This window comes from Apodemus sylvaticus, chromosome 21 (genome assembly GCF_947179515.1).
Source record: "Apodemus sylvaticus chromosome 21, mApoSyl1.1, whole genome shotgun sequence".
NCBI lineage: Eukaryota > Metazoa > Chordata > Mammalia > Rodentia > Muridae > Apodemus > Apodemus sylvaticus.
Genome location: NC_067492.1, coordinates 12,263,083 through 12,284,045, shown reverse-complemented (window position 1 = coordinate 12,284,045; position 20,963 = coordinate 12,263,083). Strand labels below are relative to the sequence as shown.

At 48.9% G+C, this 20,963-nt stretch overlaps 1 protein-coding gene across 1 annotated transcript in view; it reads left to right on the top strand.

Moving 5' to 3' along the window:
* Positions 1-20,963, top strand: part of Gan (gigaxonin) — a 55,851-nt gene that overhangs the window by 21,747 nt on the left and 13,141 nt on the right. The window contains exons 2-9 of the mRNA XM_052166213.1: positions 3,958-4,072; positions 7,350-7,700; positions 10,051-10,268; positions 10,528-10,649; positions 13,288-13,400; positions 14,161-14,310; positions 15,789-15,925; positions 16,660-16,788. Of these exons, the coding sequence (XP_052022173.1) occupies positions 3,958-4,072; positions 7,350-7,700; positions 10,051-10,268; positions 10,528-10,649; positions 13,288-13,400; positions 14,161-14,310; positions 15,789-15,925; positions 16,660-16,788 (1,335 nt within the window). The remainder of the gene's footprint in view (positions 1-3,957; positions 4,073-7,349; positions 7,701-10,050; positions 10,269-10,527; positions 10,650-13,287; positions 13,401-14,160; positions 14,311-15,788; positions 15,926-16,659; positions 16,789-20,963) is intronic.

The following is a 20,963-nucleotide window of genomic DNA, read 5'->3' as shown; positions in this document are numbered from 1 at the left end:
ATACCCCAAAAAAATCAAGAGGGAAAGGTCCTGGGGCTCCTTCCTTCTGTCCATGGTTGCTTACGTCTGCTGAGGCTGAACATTCTAGAAGAAACACTTGTCAGAGCAAAGGTGAAGAAAGAACGGCTCCTTCACCAAAACCCAATCAAGCTGTGCATCTACAAATAGATTGTCTCAGTCAAGTGGTCAGAGCCCTAGTAAGCCAGTCATCTCCCCAAGGCCCTAGACGCTGGCTGCAATGGGGACCGTCCCTTCAACACTTGGGTTTTAGGGGGACATTTAAGAGCATCATTTTCTCTCTCCAAGCCTGCTGAGTTTCCTGGTAGGCTGACAGTGGTTGGAAGAATTCTTGCCTTAGGCCTGGGAGCTCGGCAGAGGAGCTAGGATGCAGCTCAGTTGGCAGACTGTCTGCCTAGCACACACGAAGCCTTGGGTGGCAGCACTACCCAGCCAGTCAAGTGGTGGCAGGAGGATCAGAAGACTGTGGTTATGTCTGAGTGAGTCTGAGGCCAGCGAGAAATACACGAAACCCTGTCAAGGGAAACTAGGACATAGACACACATGCACGGGCACTCATCCCAGAAGTTCACACACACACACACACACACACACACACACACACACACACACACACACACACACAGAGTGAACCTGACTTGTTTCTGTCATGGTAAAAGGGAAGTTTAGATGTCTTGGTGAGGGTGACAGTGTTACCCATCCCAAGAGGAGTCTCTGCAGATCCCCGGCCATGGGAGGTCCCGGCCATGGGGGATAGCAGTTAAGTGTGCTCAGACAGTGCTGGGTGGGGGCCCAGGGGTCGGACAGAAGGACAGGTGAGTTTAAAGCATAAGTAATGTTAGTTTTGTTATTTAACCTCCAAATGTGTAGAGTATACAGCTCATTGGTCATGGGTTCTGGATATGACCACATTTATATGATTTATATGATCACTCCTGAAGTGACATGTTTTAGCTAGTCAGTTTTCTTTCCTCTTAGTCCTCTGTCCGAGAAAATGACACAATCTAAAATGGATCCCCACTTGTTGGGAAAACATGTAACAGTACAGTCATTTTAGAATGAGTTGTAGCTTCCTCGCCCTGCCATCTGCAACACAGCACAGCCAGGCCTTCTTTGAACAGTACATTAAGGTGAGAAAGCGTCCCCAGCTAAGCACATCTGTAATAGCCTCATGCTTCTCCATTTAGGTCAGAGAAACCACACAGTAACTTGAACATGAAAGTTTAGAGTTTTCTTTTTTGTTTTTGTTTTTAAGGTTTATTTACTTTTATTTTTGTATGAGTACCTTGCCTTCCTATATGTATGTGCACTGCATATGTAGCTGTGCCCAAGGAGACCAGAAGAAGGAGGGTATTAAATCCCCTAAAACAGGAGTTAGGAGATAGTTCTGAGCTGCCACATAGGTTCTGGTAACAGAACCTCGGTTCTCTGTCAGAGCAGTAAATGCTTCCAACTATAGAATCCGCTTTCTATATCTATATATTGTGGCGGGGTGTTTTGTTTTGAGACAGAGTTTCTCTGTGTAACCCTGGCTGTCCTGGAAGGAGCTCTGTAGATCAAGCTAGCCTCAAACTCACAGAGATCGGCCTGCTTCTGCCTCCTGAGTACTGGGATTAAAGGTGTGTGCTGCTGCCATCACTATTGGGTTTTGACTCTGGTATTTATTATCTTTTTTCATTTCATTTATTTGGGGATGGATAGGGGGGGTGGGTGTCCCCCGTTGGGTGTGCCAAAGCCCACGTGGAGATTAGAGGATAATTTGCAGAAGTCATTTCTGTCAGTCCACCAGAGTTTCAGGCTCCTTTACCTGCCGAGTTGTCTCTCTGACCCTGAACAAAGAATCAGTCATTGTAACAGGAGCTGTGGTGGCAGCGGGCTGGCTAGTCCAAGGGGAACCTTGAAGATGTAGGAGTCACTAATCCGAGGAGCAGCCAAAGCCTCCGAGCTGACCTTGTACAGGATGTGCCTGTGACTCGCTGTGTGGCCACACTGGTGAAACTTGCGGAAATTGATTTTCTAAGGTGCATGGGAAAGCGGTGACCGAAGGTGGCCTCTGGATAGCTGGACAGTGCGGGAGCCTGAGCCAGGAGAGACTTGCACTGTGGGAGCCTCCCATGCAATACCTCAGAACCAGGAAGCTGGCGCTCCTGTCTTGTGGTTTTCTTTCTTTTGTTTTGTTTGTACTGCCCTCTCCTGATGTGTTCAGCATTACCTCACTAGGGGAATGCTTTAGAAGACCCGCCCCAATTAGACAGAGCGGGCAAAGAGGGAGAATCAGGAGCTGAATGGCCATGCCAGCAGCACGGTGACTCTGACAGACAGATAGATGTCAGGAGTGAAGGTTGCTGGGAGACACGCTTGCTCACACAGGGTGCATTTGGGAGGCGTTGGTTCATACCATCTCCTGACTGAAGGTTGTCTGGCACTGCCTTTTTATTACCAGACATAGTGATAGACCCGAGGGTGTCACAAGTGGAGGCCCAGTAAACATTAGCTCAGAAAAAACTGGAGTCAGTCAGTAGTCAAGAGACTCAAATACCAAAAGGAGCATCGTTGTCTGACTCCCTGCATTACAGATCCTTTGGAGACGCCTGCAGGGCCTCCTGAGCTGGTACCTGACTGCTGGCCCAGGCTGAGGGGCAGTGTCTTCAGCACGCCATGTTTGTCAGTGTGTTGACAGTCATGTTTGCTCTGAATGCGTGCCTTCTTCCTGGGTTTGCCTTGGTAGCTGGGACACACTTTCCACCCACATTCTCTGAAAGGCTGACAGGTTATTTGGTGACTGAAAATAGTCTGTCCTGGAATTTTTTTTTTTTAAATCTCTTTTGGGCTATTTGTTTGTTTGTTTTTGTTATGTTTTGGTGGAGGGGTTTTGTTTTGTTTTGTTTGTTTTGAGACAAGGTCTCACTATACTACCCGCCCTGGAACTTAAAAGGGAATCTTGCCTCTGCCTACCAAGTACTAGGATTTAAAGTTTGTGCTAGCACCCTAGCTTATCCTCACATTTTGAAGCCTTCTCTTTCTCCCAGGCATTCTCTCTTTCTCTATGTAAAGTAGGCGGCGGTTCTAACCTTCATCCCTTCCTTTATGCCCTATTCTCCTTCTGAGGGCTTGTAAGAATCCATCCCACATCCACCATCCTCCAGCAGCGTGATGAACCACCTCGGCTGGAGTCTGTCTGTCTCCACTCACAAGTGCTTGTTAGGTGTTTTGTCTGTGACTAGGAGACAGTCCTACCTTAAATCCAACCTCCTGGATTCATCTTCCAATTTTCTTAGGGTATCTCTTCTATTTTCTAACTTTTTTTTTCAGATTTTATTTAGTTTCCCTTTATGAGTATAAAGGTTTGCCTAAATGTGCCTGTGCACCATATACATGCAATGCCCACGGAGACCAGAAGGGGGCGTCGAATCTCCTGGGAATGGAGTTACAGGCACTATGAGCTGCCTTGTGGGTAGTGGCAATCAAACATAGGTCTTCAGAAAGAACAGCCAGTGCCTTTAACCACGGAGCCATCTCTCCAGCACCCTTTTTGTTTTTTTAAATTCAAGACAGGGTCTGTCTCACTGTGTTGTACCCTTGGCTTTCTTCTCTTGCTGAGGACCTCAGTTCAGTTTCTGTCACCCATGTCAGTTGGCTCCTAATTCCTGTAACTCCAGCTCCCAGGGGAATCGATGTCTTTGGCCTCCGTGAGCACTTGCACGTATCAGGACACATATGCACATAATTAAAAATAAAGCTTTAAAAAGATGAAGTAGCATTTGTGTACTGGGACCAATGGTTTTTAGCTAAAGCTGTGTATATTGATCTGAAGCTAAGTTCTCTAAGTGGAAGTAAGTTTGCTACGCAATATGTGTTGTATTATAGTGTTCAGGGCATATATGTTCATAGTTGTTTCTGTTGGTTCATAGAAATTTTTACATTTTTTCCCTTTCTTAGGACAAAGTTAAATTATAATCCTCCGAAAGATGATGGATCCACTTATAAGATTGAACTTGAAGGGATATCGGTAATGGTGATGAGAGAGATCCTGGATTACATCTTCAGTGGACAGGTATGGTGAGACCCAGGGCCAAGGCCTAGCCGAGACTTGGCAGCTTCAAAGTGGTGCGGCCATGTCATCTTCTGCCATCAGAAGCATCTGTTGGTGTCTCCCTGGCGATGGCCTCACATACACGCTCTTCCAGACTCTGTCCCTAGAGGAGCAACCCAGATCATAGACCTAAACCCAGTTCCTGCTCCTCTGAGCTCCACCCTCCAAGTCGAGGTTAGAACAGCTCGGTACACCCTTCACCACCAGCTCTTGCCACCACATCTTGAATCTGGTCTTGTACAACATCCACTCTGTCTGACCCTTTTCTGTCTTCATGGAAATAGAAGCATTTCTTTCACTGGGACTTGTTGTGTAGAAACAGTTTCTTCTAGAACATTCCAATGAAAGGCAGCTCCCACGGAAAGCCACCTTAGCACAGTATTGGCTGGTCATGAGCTCCACCCCACCCCTGCCGTGTCTTCCTGTTTTCCCTTGACTCTGTGACACGTTGTGTCTGAGATGTGATAATGTGCAGGCAGGAAATGGTAAGCCACTGGCCCGCTTTCTTTTCCTGCCACCCAGCCCTGTTCTCTTTCTGTACCTAGGTTTTAGCATAGGACTCTCAAGACTCTTAGCAGGGAAACAGATGGTTGTGTGGCCGAGAGAGCTGGCTAGCCTCTGGTCCCCAGCACCCACAGCTCACGACCATCCGTGACTCCAGCTCCAGAGGATCTTCTGGCCTCCATGTATGCACGTGCATGCGCAACATGCTCACACGTGCACGCATGCATGCACACACAAAGAGGAATAAATCTTTAAAAAACAAACAGAAAAGACAAGCTGGGTAGGTATATTGGCCAGAGAGCAGAGTGGTGTGTTGTCTGTGTAGGTGTGGGAAGCTGTTCTGCCTCAGTCTCTCCGAGATCTCATCCTTTACCCCACCCATTGGAGCCTTCACCACTGCTGTTTCCCGCCTCCTTCTTTTGAAAGGTCTGATTTTCCCACCAGTTGTTAATTCTTTGGAGTGTGTCGACTGCCTTTTCTAAATGCATCCGTTCTGTCCACACACTCAGGGATTCCAGACCTGTTGAAGAGTATGGTGTGATTTCATGGCACTGGGAAAACACAGTTTAGGGAAACTCTCCCCTAAACACAAGGCAACGGGGTATGCACATGTGCAATTGTTAAAATGGATGAAGTTAGAGCTCTTAAAATCCTAGAAACTCTGCACAGCAGGAGGAGCCAGGCGGCCTACTCTCACTGGCAGAGTAAGGCCAATGCAGTTGTGAGCACAGCCAGTGACAGACCAAAGGGCATGCTCTGTGCGGGCTTTGACTGCAGCCCAGCCCTGGGACTGTCCACAGACTGACTGCTGGGGTCTGTCCCAGTTTAAACTTTAGAACCTAGGTGGCAACCTCCTGAATAAGTGTTAGATTTCATTAAGATGTGGTCTACTGTGTTTTCACGGGTTTTATTTAGATAGTCTGCAGCCCTTCCCTCTCTGCTGGCTAAATTTAATATTCCTGGGTCTGGGGGTGTGGCTGAGTGCTAGAGCTCATCCCCACATGCATGAGGCCCCACCCACAAGGTACAGGACCTCCTGCATCAAACATGAAGAAAATGCCCTTTAGCCTGCAGCCTGATCCTCTGAAGGTGTTTTCTCAGTTGATGCTTGATCCCCTCAGATACCTCCAGCTTTGGTCAGTTTGACATAAAAGTAGCCAGCACAAAAATGTAGCCATACAAAAAAAATGTAGCCATACAAAAAAATGTAGCCATACAAAAAAATGTAGCCATACAAAAAAATGTAAAAAGAAGTGGGCTGGAGAGATGGCTCAGTGGGTAAGAGCACCAACTGCTTTCCCAGAGGACCCAGGTTCAATTCCCAGCATCCACATGGCAGGTCACAACCATCTGTAACTCCAGTTCCAGGGGATCTGGCATTCTCCCACAGAAATACATACAGGCAAAACACAAATGCCCATAAAATAAAAAAGAAATTAAAAAAGAAGAAAAAGTTATTTATATCTTTGGGACAGGAAATTTTCCCTATTTATTTTCCAACAAGGTTCTGTGCTCAGTTTTGGAGGCAATTAGTAATACCACATTTTTACATCTATGGTATGAAAATGTATAGAATCTGGTAAAATGGTTTTTGCTTGACCCTGAGCTCCCTCGTTTCTGAAGTAGTGAAGCCTGGGGGGTTGTGTGTGTTATTGCACGGAGACGTATGCAGCAGGGAGAGAAAGCAGCATCAGTAAGGAAACTGGAATTTTCCAGAGAAACAGAAATTTATCAGAAGAGTCGTAAGGAGAGAAACTTTTACATTGTAGGTGTGATCCAGAAGGGGGTTTGAGGCCCAAGCGTTTTGTGCAGGGCCACTGTGGAGATCCAAAGCTTGCACCCACCTGGCGTTCCACTCAGCAAACAGAACAGATCACTCCAACTTCCATTAGTAGCAGAATGTAACTGTCCCTAAATGCTCAGTCAGGTGTTTGTGTGAGTTGCAGATGTGAACACATGGATAGGTTCCCTCAACAGTAGATCGTGCTGGTGGGGGAGGGGGAGCCTGGACAGGTGGAATACAAACCAGATGCGTCAGCAGGGTGATGGTGGATGGCACACGCCTTTATCCCAGCACTCAAGAGGCAGGGATAGGTGAATCTCTGAGGCCAGCCTGCTGTACAGAGCGAGTTCTAGGACAGCCCAGGATACCCAGAGAAACCTTGTCTCAAAAAGACAAACAAACAAACAATTATGTCAGACATATCTACTATAAGATAAGGACTCTTGTTGGAGAGATGGCTCAGCAGTTAAGAGCACTGACTGAGCTTCTAGAGGTCCTGAGTTTAATTCCCAGCAACCACATGGTGACTCATAACCATCTATAATGAGATCTGGTGCCCTCTTCTGGCCTGCAGGCATACATGCAGGCAGAACACTGTATACCTAATAAATAAAGAAAACAGATAAATAAATAAAGGTTTTTTAAAAAAAATTAAGGCCCCTTGATGCCTCAGAGTTTTGGAAGATGTGCAGTGTATGGTCAACAATACTTGGTCATCTTTGACCCACATCACTGGGGATTGGGGAACTGGAGAGGTGGCTCAGTGGCTAAGCGTGCTTTCCTGCTCTGGCAGAGGACCTGAGTTTGGTTATGGCGCCCGTGTTGGCATCTCACTACTGCCTGCAGCCCTAGCTCCAGGGGGCGCAACCAATGCCTCTGACCTCTGCAGGCACCTGCCTCTGTGTGCTCATACACATAACTAGAACTAACTCTTTACTGGTAATCGCACAGATCAGGTTGAATGAAGATACGATCCAAGATGTCGTGCAGGCGGCTGACCTGCTGCTGCTGACGGACCTTAAAGCCCTGTGCTGTGAGTTCCTGGAGGGTTGCATCGCAGCAGAGAACTGCATCGGCATCCGGGACTTCGCGCTGCACTACTGCCTGCACCACGTGCATTACCTGGCCACCGAGTACCTGGAGACCCACTTCCGGGACGTCAGCAGCACAGAGGAGTTCCTGGAGCTGAGTCCACAGAAACTCAAAGAAGTGATCTCTCTGGAGAAGCTCAATGTTGGTAACGAACGCTACGTGTTCGAGGCTGTGATTCGGTGGATAGCGCACGATGTAGAGATGAGAAAGGTACCTTCCCCTCAGGACATGGCCTTGGGTTTCCTTCTCAGGATGGATAGGGATGTGGTCTGTGGCTAAAGCTGTCGGTCTCAGACTGTGAACAAGGGTCCTTCTGGCCTTCCCAGATGGTGAGGAGGAACACTCACAATGCTGGCAGTCCCAGGTCCTCAAGTGTCCAAGGCCTAGGTACTGAACGGACCCAGAGGCCCACACTCCAGCCTTGAGAGCCAGGAGCCTGTTTGACCAGGCTATTTAGTCAGACTTAAGTTGTAGATGCCCGCATTGGAGGTTTCTTGCTGGGCGTTAATGACCAGTGGCCCTGGCTTTTAACAGCTGTTATAATCCTGGGCTTCTAGCAGCCGTGGGCAGCAGGGTAACCCACAGCTGTTACAGCTCCTCAGAGCCCTCACGTGTTGAGACCCTCAGCTCCTACAGGGTTGAATGTATGTCTCTCAGGCCTGGGATATCTGAGATGCCTGGATTTTACATCTAAACAGCTCTCTGGAACTCCTCCAGTAACGGGGCCATAGTTTCTCCTTCTCAGCTCTTCACCGCCTTCCTTATCTCCTGAGCCCCAGTCGATCCTGGTCACTTGAGGGCCGCCTTCAAGTGTCTTACTGCTGCTCTCACTGCTCGGCCACCACCAGTTCATTTTCGTCCATTCTCTCCTCTGTAACAGTTCACACGGGCTCACAGTTAAGATCCAAACTGGGAATGAAGGGCCACTGAAGGAGAACCTTCTGTCGGGGCACGGGAGAGCAGCTCCCAGGAGCTATGAAAATGTTTCCTCTATTGCCAGAAAGGAGGGATAGCAGTAGTGTTTGGGGTAATGATAGCCATCCTTCGGGACTGTTAGCAAGGTACAGTCCCTCGTGTTTGTGTCAGAGAGGAGATGGCTATAATAGTGCCAGTCACAGCAGCCGTCATACCAACAAAGGACTGTTTGCACGAGCCTCAGGCTGGCCACAGGGACATGCTTCCCCTCTGGCCTGAGCAAGAATGGCTGCTGGAGGTTCGTGAGGCTTGTGATGGACAAGGGCCCAGTGCAGGCTGTCTGAAGTAGTTGTGGTGGAGACGGTGCTTGCTGGAGCCAGAGTTTGCTTCAGCAGCAGGCATCCATGGTTGCCAAGCAGTGCCTCTCTTCAGCAAAAGTAGCTGTGTTCCCTCCCAAAGGCATCTACAGACTGTAAAGCACTGGGCTGGCTGACAGTCCTTTGCTCCAGGAGCCAGGGCACCAGGTAAGGGTCTAACCATTGTCAGGTGGTCCCAGTCCCGAGCGGTTTAGCTGATTTGGAGGAAAAAATTAAAATTACAAAGGGATACTTAGGCTTAGGCAAATGCCTTGATCCCAGAAGCAAGTGAGTCTCTGAGGTCAAGGACAACCACAGCTGTATGAGATTCTACCTGAAAATTAATAAGCAGACAGATAACAAGAACTGGGTGGAGGAGGCGGAGGAGTGATAGCTGGCGAAGTGCAGAGAGGGTTAGCCTGTCGGTCCCCATCGAAATCAGCAGGGATGGAGCCGCTCTTGATTCTTCTCTCCAGTCACCTGTTTCTAAACAAGAGGTGGATGTACTGCATTGGTTTCGGAGAGTAGATTTGGAATGCACAACAACACTACTCAGTGTTCTTGGCAGTGCAGCTCAGTTCTTAGTGATTATTTTGTAGTTTTCAAATTCTGTAAGCCTGTGAGGATATACACTCGGAAACTAGGGAAGGGTGATACTCACCGGGGCTGCCAGGAGACGCTGCTCCTCCTTGGCCTGCTGCACCATCTTGCCTCAGAGGTTCGGGTTGGCCTAGTACTAGGGAATGTGACACTGGGGCAGGACCTGCAGTATGAGAAAAGCTCCTGACACATTCAAACCTTTCTTCCCAGAGACTGTGGACATCCAGCAAAGCGCAGAGCAGAGCGGCACACGCCTGTCCTCCCAGGACTGGGAGGCTTGAGGCAGGAGGAAGGTGGGCTTGAAGGCAGCCTAGATTACAGCAAGGCTAGGTCTCGAAAGATGGCGAGAGAAACAACTAAGTCTGCTGCTTTTGCAGAGGACCCAGCCTGAGTTCCTAACACCTACACCGAGCAGTTCACAACAGCCATAACGCAGCTGTGGAAAATCAGATGCCCTCTTCTGACCTGTAGGTGCCCACTCACACACATGCACACACACACACACACACACACACACAGAGGAGTGTGGAGGGGAGAGGAGGGGGCTGGTGTGCATGTTCAGACAGGACTGACAGACACGATAGTATCAGCTAATAGACTGCAAACAGTCACCATCTGCTGTGAATCAGAGAGTGTGTTTCAGAAGACCTGTCTCATCCCTGTCCTGTCCCTCCTCCTCCCGTCTGCAGGTCCACATGAAGGATGTCATGTCAGCGCTTTGGGTTTCAGGGCTGGATTCCAGCTACCTGCGGGAGCAGATGCTGAATGAACCCTTGGTGCGAGAAATTGTCAAAGAGTGTAGCAACATCCCTCTCAGCCAGCCGCAGCAGGGGGAGGCCATGCTGGCCAGCTTCAAGCCCAGGGGCTACTCAGAGTGCATAGTGACCATTGGAGGGGAGGAAAGAGTGTGAGTGTGGCTGGGCAGGGTGGGGGAAGGGGACTTGGGGGGGAAGGAGGAGGAGGAGGGCGGGGCTTCTGGGAAGGGGGAGGATGTGGGGTTCTGGGAAGGGGGAGAAGGAGTGACCACAGAAAATGCGGGACAATTTTCTGTGTCTAAAGTGTAACAGTGGTTGACTGTCATAAATGTTCAGCCATCTGTAGAGTACTGAGATTGACAGTGGTTATCATGAGAGGAACTGTAAAACATCAATTATGTACCTCCTTAGTTCACGGAAACCCACGGCGGCCATGCGATGTATGTGTCCTCTCTACGACCCTAATCGGCAGCTGTGGATTGAACTGGCTCCTCTGAGCATGCCCAGAATTAACCATGGAGTTCTTTCAGCAGGTACTCTGTTCAATTTCAGCAGAAACTTGTCCAAGTAATACATCATCTCAGGGTTGTACAGATAGGCGGGTATGATTTTTGCCGGGTGGTACACAGCTTTAATCTCGGTACTCAGGAGGCACAGGCAGGAGGATCTCTGAGTTTGAGACCAGCCTGATCTATATAGTGAATTCAGGCCAGCTAGGGTTGTGTAGTTGTATACTGTCTCCAAAAAAATTTTTGATGCTTGGGGCTGTAGCTCAGATGGTTGAGTGGCCTGGGTCTGAGCTCCAGCACCACCCAACACAGGGGTGACATATGGGTTCTAGGGATCAAACTCAGGCTGTCAGCCCTTGCAGCAAGCACTCTTACCTCAGAGCCATATTGCCTGCCCTCTTGTCTTCCTCGTCCACTTATTTTCCCATGTTCCTCTGCTCTTGGATGTCTCGCCAAGCACGTCAGACCTTTCTCCACATTCTCTGCTTGTCTTTGTCAGCTGTGTCCTTTTTCCTGGTGTAGGAGGTTCTCTGTGCAGTCCTGGCTGTCCTGGAGCCCACTCTGAACCAGGCTGGCCTTGAACTCACAGAGATCCTCCTGCCTCTTGAGTGCTGGGATTAGGTGTGCATCATTACCGCCCAGCACCTCCTGTCTTTTTGTCTCTCTGTCATGGGGTTGATGGTTGCTTTTGATCTGTCTTGGTGACTTTTCAGCTCTGAGAGCTTGTTTGGCCACCTGTGGGATTTATTTCTGTGTCTCTCTGTGAGTGGTTCCAAGTGCGGTCAGTCAGTCGGTAGCTGTGTGTTTCTCTGTCAGTGATTCTGTGTGTGGTCAGTCAGTAGCTGTGTGTTTCTCTGTCAGTGATTCTGTGTGTGGTCAGTCAGTAGCTGTGTGTCTCTCTGTCAGTGATTCTGTGTGTGGTCAGTCAGTAGCTCTGTCTTTCTTGGGGTTGTGGTAACTTTTACTGCTTTGTCTTCCTGGTCACCCAGTACTTCAGGTCTTTGCAGCTCTGTGTCTGGTGTTTGCTTCTGCTCTTATTCCCTAGGACCAGAGCTCTTGCTGTGCCTGAGAGCCTTTGCCATGTGCTCTTACTTGTAGGAATAATCTCCTAAAAAAGCAGAAGTTTTAAATCCTTTGAGCCTGCTAAGGTGGGAAAAGGCAAGTTCTGCCACGGTTGACAACCCAAGTTCAATCCCGGGACTCAAGAATGTGGAAGGAGAGAAAGAACTCTCGCAAGGTGTCCTCTGACTGTCTGTCATACATGGTTCATGGCATGTGCACATACATACACACAAGCACATACTCTACCTTTTTAATTTTAATTTTTTGAGGCTGTCATACATGAGAACTTTGCATTTATATCATTTCCATCCCACCTTCTGTTGTCTTCACCTCTCCCCATGTCCCATGATCCCCCAACTAGTGACCTCCTCTTCTATGACTTATATGTGTGTGTGTGTGTGTGTATACATATATACTTATATGTAAATATAAATAATATGTAAATATATATTATAAAAGCTTAACTGTATATTATATATTATAAATTATGTTCATATGTATGTATATATATGTGTGTATATATACACTCACATATATATATATATATATATATATATATATATATATATATATACACTCACATATATAAATAGGTATATAGATAGTATGTACATAAAATCTCCTGAGTCCGTTGGTGTGGACTGTATGTACTTGTGTCTAGGGTTGACTATATAGGATTGGGAAACCTATCAGGGACTCATCCCTGACCAACACTGATTCTCCTCAGCACCCATTGACTGTCTCTGGTGCTTCACCTAGAAGCATGTGAGGCCTTGTGTAATTTTCCCCTGTCCATATTGGCATGAGGACTAGCTGTCGAGAATTCATGGGGGCAGCTTCCCTGTCACGTCTAAAAGACACGGTCTTGCAGCCGACATCCACCTTCTGACTCACAAGTCTTTCCCGCCCTCTCTTCCATGATGTCCCCTGAGCCTTGAGCACAGGGCTTGCATTGTTGATGTCCCAGTGAGGGCCCGACGCCCCATGGTCATTCGCTTCCTGCATTTTGGTCAGTTGCGCTCTCTGAGCTGGGGCTCCGTCTGCTTCTTCGATGAGGCGAGAGCTGCGCTTACCAAGAGAGTGTGTGCGGTGTCAGATGCGATTTTAAAGAAGAAAGTTGAGTGCTGGTTCAGGCTAGCCCCCCTACTTATCATCTCATCTCTACAGTGTTGGGATAAAACTTGGGACCTTGTCTGTGCCCATCGTGTGCCCGCATCACTACCCCAGCAGCAGGCTCAACGGTTAATCTTGCATTCTGCCTGCACATCAAGTGCCCAGTGCTGAGAGAATCCCTGTGACCTTGAGAACAGATGTGGACTGTAGGTCGGATGCTGCTGAGACTCAGAGGATAGGGAATAAGTGAGGAGCCCTGAGCTGCCTGGTGACTGGAGGGTGGGACCACCTTCCTCTCCTCCTGTAGGGTAAGAAGCAACTCAAAGACTGTGTGGAATAAAGCAGAATGGCCAGAGTGACTGACAAGCTTGACTCTGTCACCAAGGAGCAGGAAGACTGCCGGGGTTGGGGAGGCAAGTCTAAATGGCAGACCACTGCTCCGTGGCATCTACTGGAGTGTCCTGTGTGTCCCTTGTGCTTCTTACAGAAGGATTTCTGTTTGTGTTGGGGGGCCAAGACGAAAATAAGCAGACACTGAGCTCGGGAGAGAAGTATGACCCAGACGCCAACACGTGGACCGCGCTCCCACCCATGAATGAGGTACGGTGCGACTCGCGTCCGGGCTGTGTTTCCTTTCTCTCTGGTACTTTTATTGGGTGTGGGTTCCTATGCAGGGAAAGAAGAGGTAGCCTGGCCTTACCCTACCTGGAGTCCTGTTCTCCTGAATCCCCCTCTCCCCCCTGCCTCCTCCTGGCCTCCTGCCTAGCACCACCTCCCTGCAGAGACCTGTTCCTCACCTCTCTTACTGCTCGCTCTGGTCTCAAGATGCCTTCCCAGCACCTTCCCCTCTCTCTGCTCTGCCCCACCTCTGCACACACTGGCTTTACACGTTCCTACGAGACTCCAGAAGCCAGGAGTTTTCTGTGTTCTGTTTGGGCCGTGGGTAAATGATAAGCACCTCAGGCTTTCCGGATTCCTGATACAAGGGCGTCCCTGTCGTCCCTGCTGCCTCCTGGCCACAGGTAGTCCACACGACACGGCTCCTGCCGCCTTTCATAGTCACCTCAGAAAGTCATGTGCACCGTCGCTGCACAGGAGCAATACCATGCAACCAGCTGTCCTTGGAGGCACTCTTCTCAGTCCTGTAGGTTAAGCACAGCATCTCTGCTGATCAGCCTGCATCTTTTGTCCCTGGTCCTGAGGAGTGACTGACTCTGTCTGTTGTGCCAAGGAGGCCACACACAGCGAGGAGACATTTCCAAGGAGAAACCATGTGAACAAGTCTCCTTTTGCTGGAACAATGGAGTAAAATAATGTGGAATATCCACTTTGGCCCATAAGGTTTGCCATGTCTTTCCAGGCAAGGCACAACTTTGGGATCGTGGAGATCGATGGGATGCTGTACATTCTCGGAGGGGAGGATGGTGACCGCGAGCTCATCTCCATGGAGTGTTATGATATTTATTCAAAAACCTGGACGAAGCAACCTGACTTGACCATGGTTAGGAAGGTGAGTACCTCCGTCTGCTCAGCTGGCTTCAGAGTCAGCGTCTCTTTCTGGGGCTGGTTGTTGCAGGGGGAAGGCTCCCCCCAGGGCCTCACACAGCACCCTAGTGCTGAGCAAAGTCCTTGGCACACATCCTCATTTCCTAAGTGTGCCTTCGGCACGACAGAAAATGCCCTGAGGATCCAGGCCTTAGAATTCTGTCTCTGTTGGCAGCTTGCCTTCCTTCACGTCAGCAGCATACATCACAGCAGGAAGGAGCCTGTGAGTGTTTGTCTGGCTCTGAGTAGCAGTGCTGTGTTGTCTGGAGTGGGTACTTTGGGAATAGCTGGATCTCTCCCTCATTCCTGACTTACTCTACAAGGGAAAAGCTACAATGGCTTCCTCCTGTGAGCCTCTGTCATTTAGAGGCAGGTTACAGATAGCTGTCCATCAGTCCTGGCCATGGCGCTGGTTCATGCCGTGGATATCCTGTCTTCTCCTACTGTGTACATTTCTGTCTTCGGGTTTTATTGCTGTGAAGAGACGCCATGACCACAGCAACTCTTATAAGGAAAACGTTTAATTGGGCTGGCTTACAGTTTCGAGGGTTCAGTCAAGTATCATCAGTGCAGGAGGCATGGCAGCATCCAGGCAGACATAATGCCGGAGAAGGAGCTGAGAGTTCTGCATCTTGACTCACAAGCAGCAGGGGAAAGACTGTCACACTAGGCATAGCTTGAGCCTATGAGACTCAGAGCCCACCCCTCAGTGACACACTTCCTCCAACAAGGCCACACCTCCTAATAGTGCCACTCCCTGTGGGCCTATGGGGCCATTTGATTCAAACCACACCATCCAACTAAACAGTTGTAACAGCAACTGAGCAACTTACTGTTTCAAAATCTTAACTCCTGGGAATGGAGTAAGGCAATAAGATGCTGCGAGAACCTTCTGTTCCCCATGTCACCCAGTGTAGCATGGGTGGAACTCACGGCTTGTGCATACCAGGCAAGTGCCGTGCCACTGCTGGCAATGCCAGTAAAAAGTTAGCTTATAGGGACATCAGGATGACTCAGTGGATAAAGGTGCTTACTGCAGAGTCCACACGGTAGATGACGGGGGCAAGGTCAAACAAAACGAAACATGTTTTCTAGGATTGTAGGCTGAGATCAGTGTAGTGGCAGAACCCTGGCCTGGCATAGTTGAGGTTCTGGGATCCATGCCCAGCATGTCCCCCAAGAAGTAAAGGAAAGTAGAGTTACTGGCTTGTGTTGTTGAAGGTGGATGAAGACTCCTTTTCTGGAGATTTCTAGTGCATGTCACCATCTCTTTCCTTCCATCTCTGGGATCCTGGGGGTCATGTTAGAAGGCATCACAGTTTTGCCATCAGGAGTAAGAGCTTGTCCTACCTATGCGGTCATGCTCTCTGGGTCAGTTTCTGTCTGTCCATCCAGTTCTAATGACAAATGGTCCCCTTCCCCATCATTGTTCTTTCCTTTCAGATTGGCTGCTATGCAGCTATGAAGAAGAAAATCTATGCCATGGGCGGAGGCTCATATGGAAAATTGTTTGAGTCTGTGGAGTGTTACGACCCACGGACCCAGCAGTGGACTGCCATATGCCCGCTGAAAGAGAGGAGGTGAGGCAGAGAGTGCCCATCAGTATGCTGCTGTCAGTGTCTGAGGCCCCAGAGCCCAGCAGCCCCTACAACAGAAGGCCCATATGCACGTATACCACAGAGCATTGCAGGTGCAACAGAAATAGCTGCTGGGGGTGCGGCTCAGTGTCAAAGTGCCTGCTGTGCCGCACAAACATGGGGGCCAGCACTCAGATCCCCAATATCCAAGTAAATGTCGGGCAGGTAGTCCCAGCACTGGAAAGACAAAGACAGGGGTCCCTAAGAAAGCTGGCCAGCCGGACTACCCTGTTGACAAACTCTGGGTTCAACTGAGAGACCTTGCGTTAATGAATCACTAGTGATATCATGGTTGGGCCTCACATACGTGTGTGTGTGTGTGTGTGTGTGTGTGTGTGTGTGTGTGTGTGTGTGTGTGTATGTGTGTGTGTGTGTGTGTGTGTGTGTGAGTGCAGTGAGTGCATGCGTACTGGCACACACACACATATGCCTATACACATAAAGATGAAAAGGAATTGGGTTGGCATGGTGGCATTTGCCTGTATCACGACACTCGGAGACTACTGAGGCAAAGGGATTGCTGTTAGTTCAAGGACAGTCTGATGTGCATGGTAAGTTCCAGCCTACCCTAAGGTCTCAAAAAAAAAAAAAAAACAGCAAAGAAAAGAACAGTAGTAGAGGGATTGGGGCTGAGGTCCTGACTTCTAAGCCAGCACCTGGGTTCTGTGACCCTGCAGGTTTGGAGCAGTAGCCTGCGGGGTCGCCATGGAGCTCTACGTGTTTGGAGGCGTCCGAAGCCGCGAGGACATCCAGGGCAGTGAGATGGTCACCTGCAAGTCCGAGTTCTATCATGACGAGTTTAAGAGGTAATCAGTCTGGGGGCCTCCGCGCCTGCTCTCTTTCCCCGTGCAGCAGGCAGTCTCAAGGCCCTCCCTCCTGTTCCTCCCTCCATGCTTCAGAGTGTCTTAGCTTTGCTTCCCGGGACATCAGTAAGTTCTCTATTTAGGAGGTGTGTCCACTACATGCTGGATATGTTTTCAGTGACTTGAGAAGTTGGTGTCTGAGTTACTTCTCTATTGCTGTGATAAGACATGATGACTAAGACAGCTTATAGAAGAATGTTTGTCACTGGGCTTATGGTGACAGAGGGTTAGAGTCTGTGAGGGTGGAACAAAGGTGTGGTGATAGGAACAAAAATTAGAGGCAGAGAGAGAGGTGGGGGGTTCTGGTAATGGTAAGTCTCTTGAAACCACAAAGCCCACCATCAGTGACACACCTCCTCCAACAAGCCTACACCTCCCAAACAGTTCCACCAACTAGGGACCGAGTGTTCAAATATATGGGTTTATGGAATTTATTCTCATAGTGACTTAAAGAAACAGCACAGAACCTGAAACTTAGCATATATTTGATTGTCCTATTAGTATATATGGCTTTCTCTCTCTGTCTCTCTGTCTCTCTCTCTCTTTCTCCCTCTCCCTCCCTCCCTCTCTTTCTTTCTTTCTTTTGGATACAGGGTCTATGTAGTATCTCAGAACTTGCTACATAGACCAGGCTAACATTGAAATTTAGAGATCCACCTGCTTCTGCCTCCCAAGTGCTGGGGTTAAAGGCGCACACCACCACACCTGGCCATATGTAGCCTTTTGTGACAGGGCCTTCATCTGTTTTGCTGCTGCTGTCTGCTGGCTCCACACTGAGCCATAGCTAGCTCAGCTCTAGGCTGCTTCTACCTGAGATGTCCCTTATCGCCCGTCTAGTTAAGTTGGCCCTTTCCAAAACTCCATGTAACTGCCACTCTCCAGAGGAAGCCTTTACTGGCTTCTTCCAGGCTCAAACACGCTTCTCAGCCCCTGATCCCCTATTCTTTGCACATGTGTCTGATGTCATAACTGCCGACTGAATGTGTACAAGGTGTGGGCAGTCCCATGTGGTCCTCCAGTGTCAGACCTGACAGGCATCACATGCTCTGTCAGGTGTCAGTTGAGCTGGAGTCTGAGATATTAGAACACTGACAGGATTCAATTGCCAGGATCCCCAAAAGAAAGAAAACGGAGTCCTGCAGCCTGTCTCTGACTTCCACACAGCTTGTCAGTGCGTGCACACAGACACACACACACACACACAGAGATATACATTCAGAGAGACACAAACACACACACAGATATACATACAGAGAGACACACACACACATACACACACACACACAGATATACACACAGACACACAAACACACAGGAGACACAAGCACACAACACAGACACAAACACAGACACACACACAGTAAATGAATAAATGAGTAAATGTAAAAAGAAAAACCTTTTTAAAAATGCCTGACAGGCCATGGCGTGAGCCTGTGGCAGGTGCTGCCCCACCCCTCTCCTCTCACAGATGTTTGTAAGCCGAGGCAGTGTACTCCCTGCAATGACCTGTTCAGACCCCAAGGGGAGCCTGCTGCACGGTGTGATCCTGTGCACTTTGGTCATGTTACCAGATGGGGGTGCCATAAGATAGCGCCTCCTTTCCTGAGGGAGTGTAAGACATGCGTATGATTGCTGGGCTGTCACATGTTTCCCATCTCGATACTTCAGACGTGTCTGACTTCCCGTCATTAGAGGTAGACTGCCAGGGGAATTCACTAGACAGAAAACGAGGAGGCAGCTTCAGCGGCATTTGCTGTGGGGGTGGCAGGGAAGGATGTCGGGCTTGTTATATTCTCCTTTGATAAGCCACAGTGGGGGAGTGCTGCCTCCGTAGGAAATGGTGTAGTAATCTCCTGCCCAGGGAGACAGTCTGTCCTGCTTAATTAACAAGCAGTAGCAATGTGCTTGACTTTTGATAAAATACGGACACAAGCCTTTTTTTGTGACGACTGACTCCGTGCGTAGACAGTGTGAGCTTCGTCCTGTCAGAAGTCATCTGCTTACGTTTTTCATTCCTTTTGTCTGCTGCCTTGGGTGGGATCAAGTCTGACTGTGACGCTTCCCCGGTGTCCCAGGACACACTGTATTGTTAGAACCTTGGTATTCCAGTCAGCCCGCTTGTTTGCTCGCTCGGAGTCTGTTCTGAGCAGGAGACTCCAGTGCTGTGAGGGAAAGGAAGCTATGCTTTGTCTCTGTTTGTCTGCTTTAGCTCTTTGTTTTTCTTTTTTTTCTGTTTTGAGGTCTCACTCTGTAGCCATGACTGACCTGGAACTCTATATATTCTGGCCTGCCCTGAACTCACAGAGATCTGCCTGCCTCTGACTCCCCACCAGGCCTGGCTCTAAATATATTTTTGTTCCCTGTTTGTGTATATGTGCCGTGTGTGTGTGTGTGTGTGTGTGTGTGTGTGAGATCCCCAGGAGCCGGAGTTGTGAACACCGGACATGGGTCCTCTTGAGAAGCAGCTAGCACTCTTGACTGATGCCCATGTCCCCAGCCCAATTCTTGTATTTAAAGGGGCAGGGGAGGGAGTCAATACGTGCTGCTCAAACCTGCGGGTCTTCATTCTGTCCCTAGAACCCTCAAGAAATACAGGCATGACATCAGCCTAGACCCATGTGCAAGCACACCATCACACACGAATATACATAAACTCACATGAATACATACACCATCACAAATGAATGCATACCCCATCACAGGTGAATACATACACAAACACAGTGAATACATACACAAATGCGTGAATACATACACCATCACACATGAATACATCCATAAACACACGTGAATACATACACCATCACATGTGAATACATACACAAACACACGTAAATACATACACCATCACATGTGAATACATACACAGATGTGAATACTACACCATCACACACGAATACATACATAAACACTAAAAATAAATAAAGCCCCGATCTTAAAAATGTCTTTTCTCTAATAAGCTCCACACATCTCCAGCCCTTGTGGAGATGTTTACATCTCCCTACGTTACTTCCCTACGTTAGCCTGTAAACAGAGAGCAGCTGCAAGACCTCTTGTCAGTGACACACAGGACACTCACACATTTGTAAAACACTGAGCATGAGGAAAAGCAGATGCTGCACAGTCGCTGCCTGGCTGGTGTGTTCCCCTGCAGCCTGTGAGGCTCCAGCACTGCCAGATGGTCGTACAGTGAGCTCAGAGCAGTCAGCTGACCTGGAACCCACCCACCGGCCTGACTATAGGCCTGACCATGTTCCCATAAGTACTGGCCGGAAAATGCCACCCAGCAGCGGGGCAGGCTCGTCCCCTCCTGGGCATGCGCTCCTGCACACTGGCAGCTGCTGCCAGATGAACATGCTGGGTTGGGTGGGGGGCCGTTGGATTGTATGTAATCTCTTGTCTTTCCTGTCTTTGTTCCTTTATTTTTAGATTAAAACTTTCCTGGAAAAATGCCATATCTTACTATATTCTGTGGTTTCTGAATTTAAAAAAAAAAGAAAGAAAAAAAAGAAAGGCCACAGAAAGACACACTGAGAGCAGGGCCTTCCCTCCTCGGGCATCCCTGAGCCCCTGTGGTGTCCTCAGTCTCTCTGATGACTGCCCTGCTTTAGCTTTCACCCTCAGGAGGTCTGACTGACTCTGAAACATTGAAATAAAATTAAATACAGCCCTACTCTTCAACAAGATAGTTTCACTCACACACACACACACACACACACACACGCGCGCGCGCACGCACGTTCAGACCTGACTGAGAACTCAGGAGGGACAGTTGGAGAGGCCATGTCAGGTCAGTATTAGAAAGCAGTGTGCGGTACCTTCAGCCCTGCGGTGACTAGACAATCTCCATTGATCTAGCTAATGTTTTCTCTTTGTCCTTCCTATCTGCAAAAGATGTGCAGAGGCAGTTTCTGTATCTTAGTGTTATTGGCAGGGCCAGCAGTTAACCTGCTCGGCGTACGCTTGGGGCTGAGCCAGCCATGGATAAAGGTTGCTCTCCCTGATGCTCTGCAGAGACACCACACGACCTGGCCTTGCGCATGTCATACCATTCAGATCTGATGGCTAGAAGGAGGGAGTTCTTCCATTTAGTAACACTTGTGAAGCCACGAGTCCCA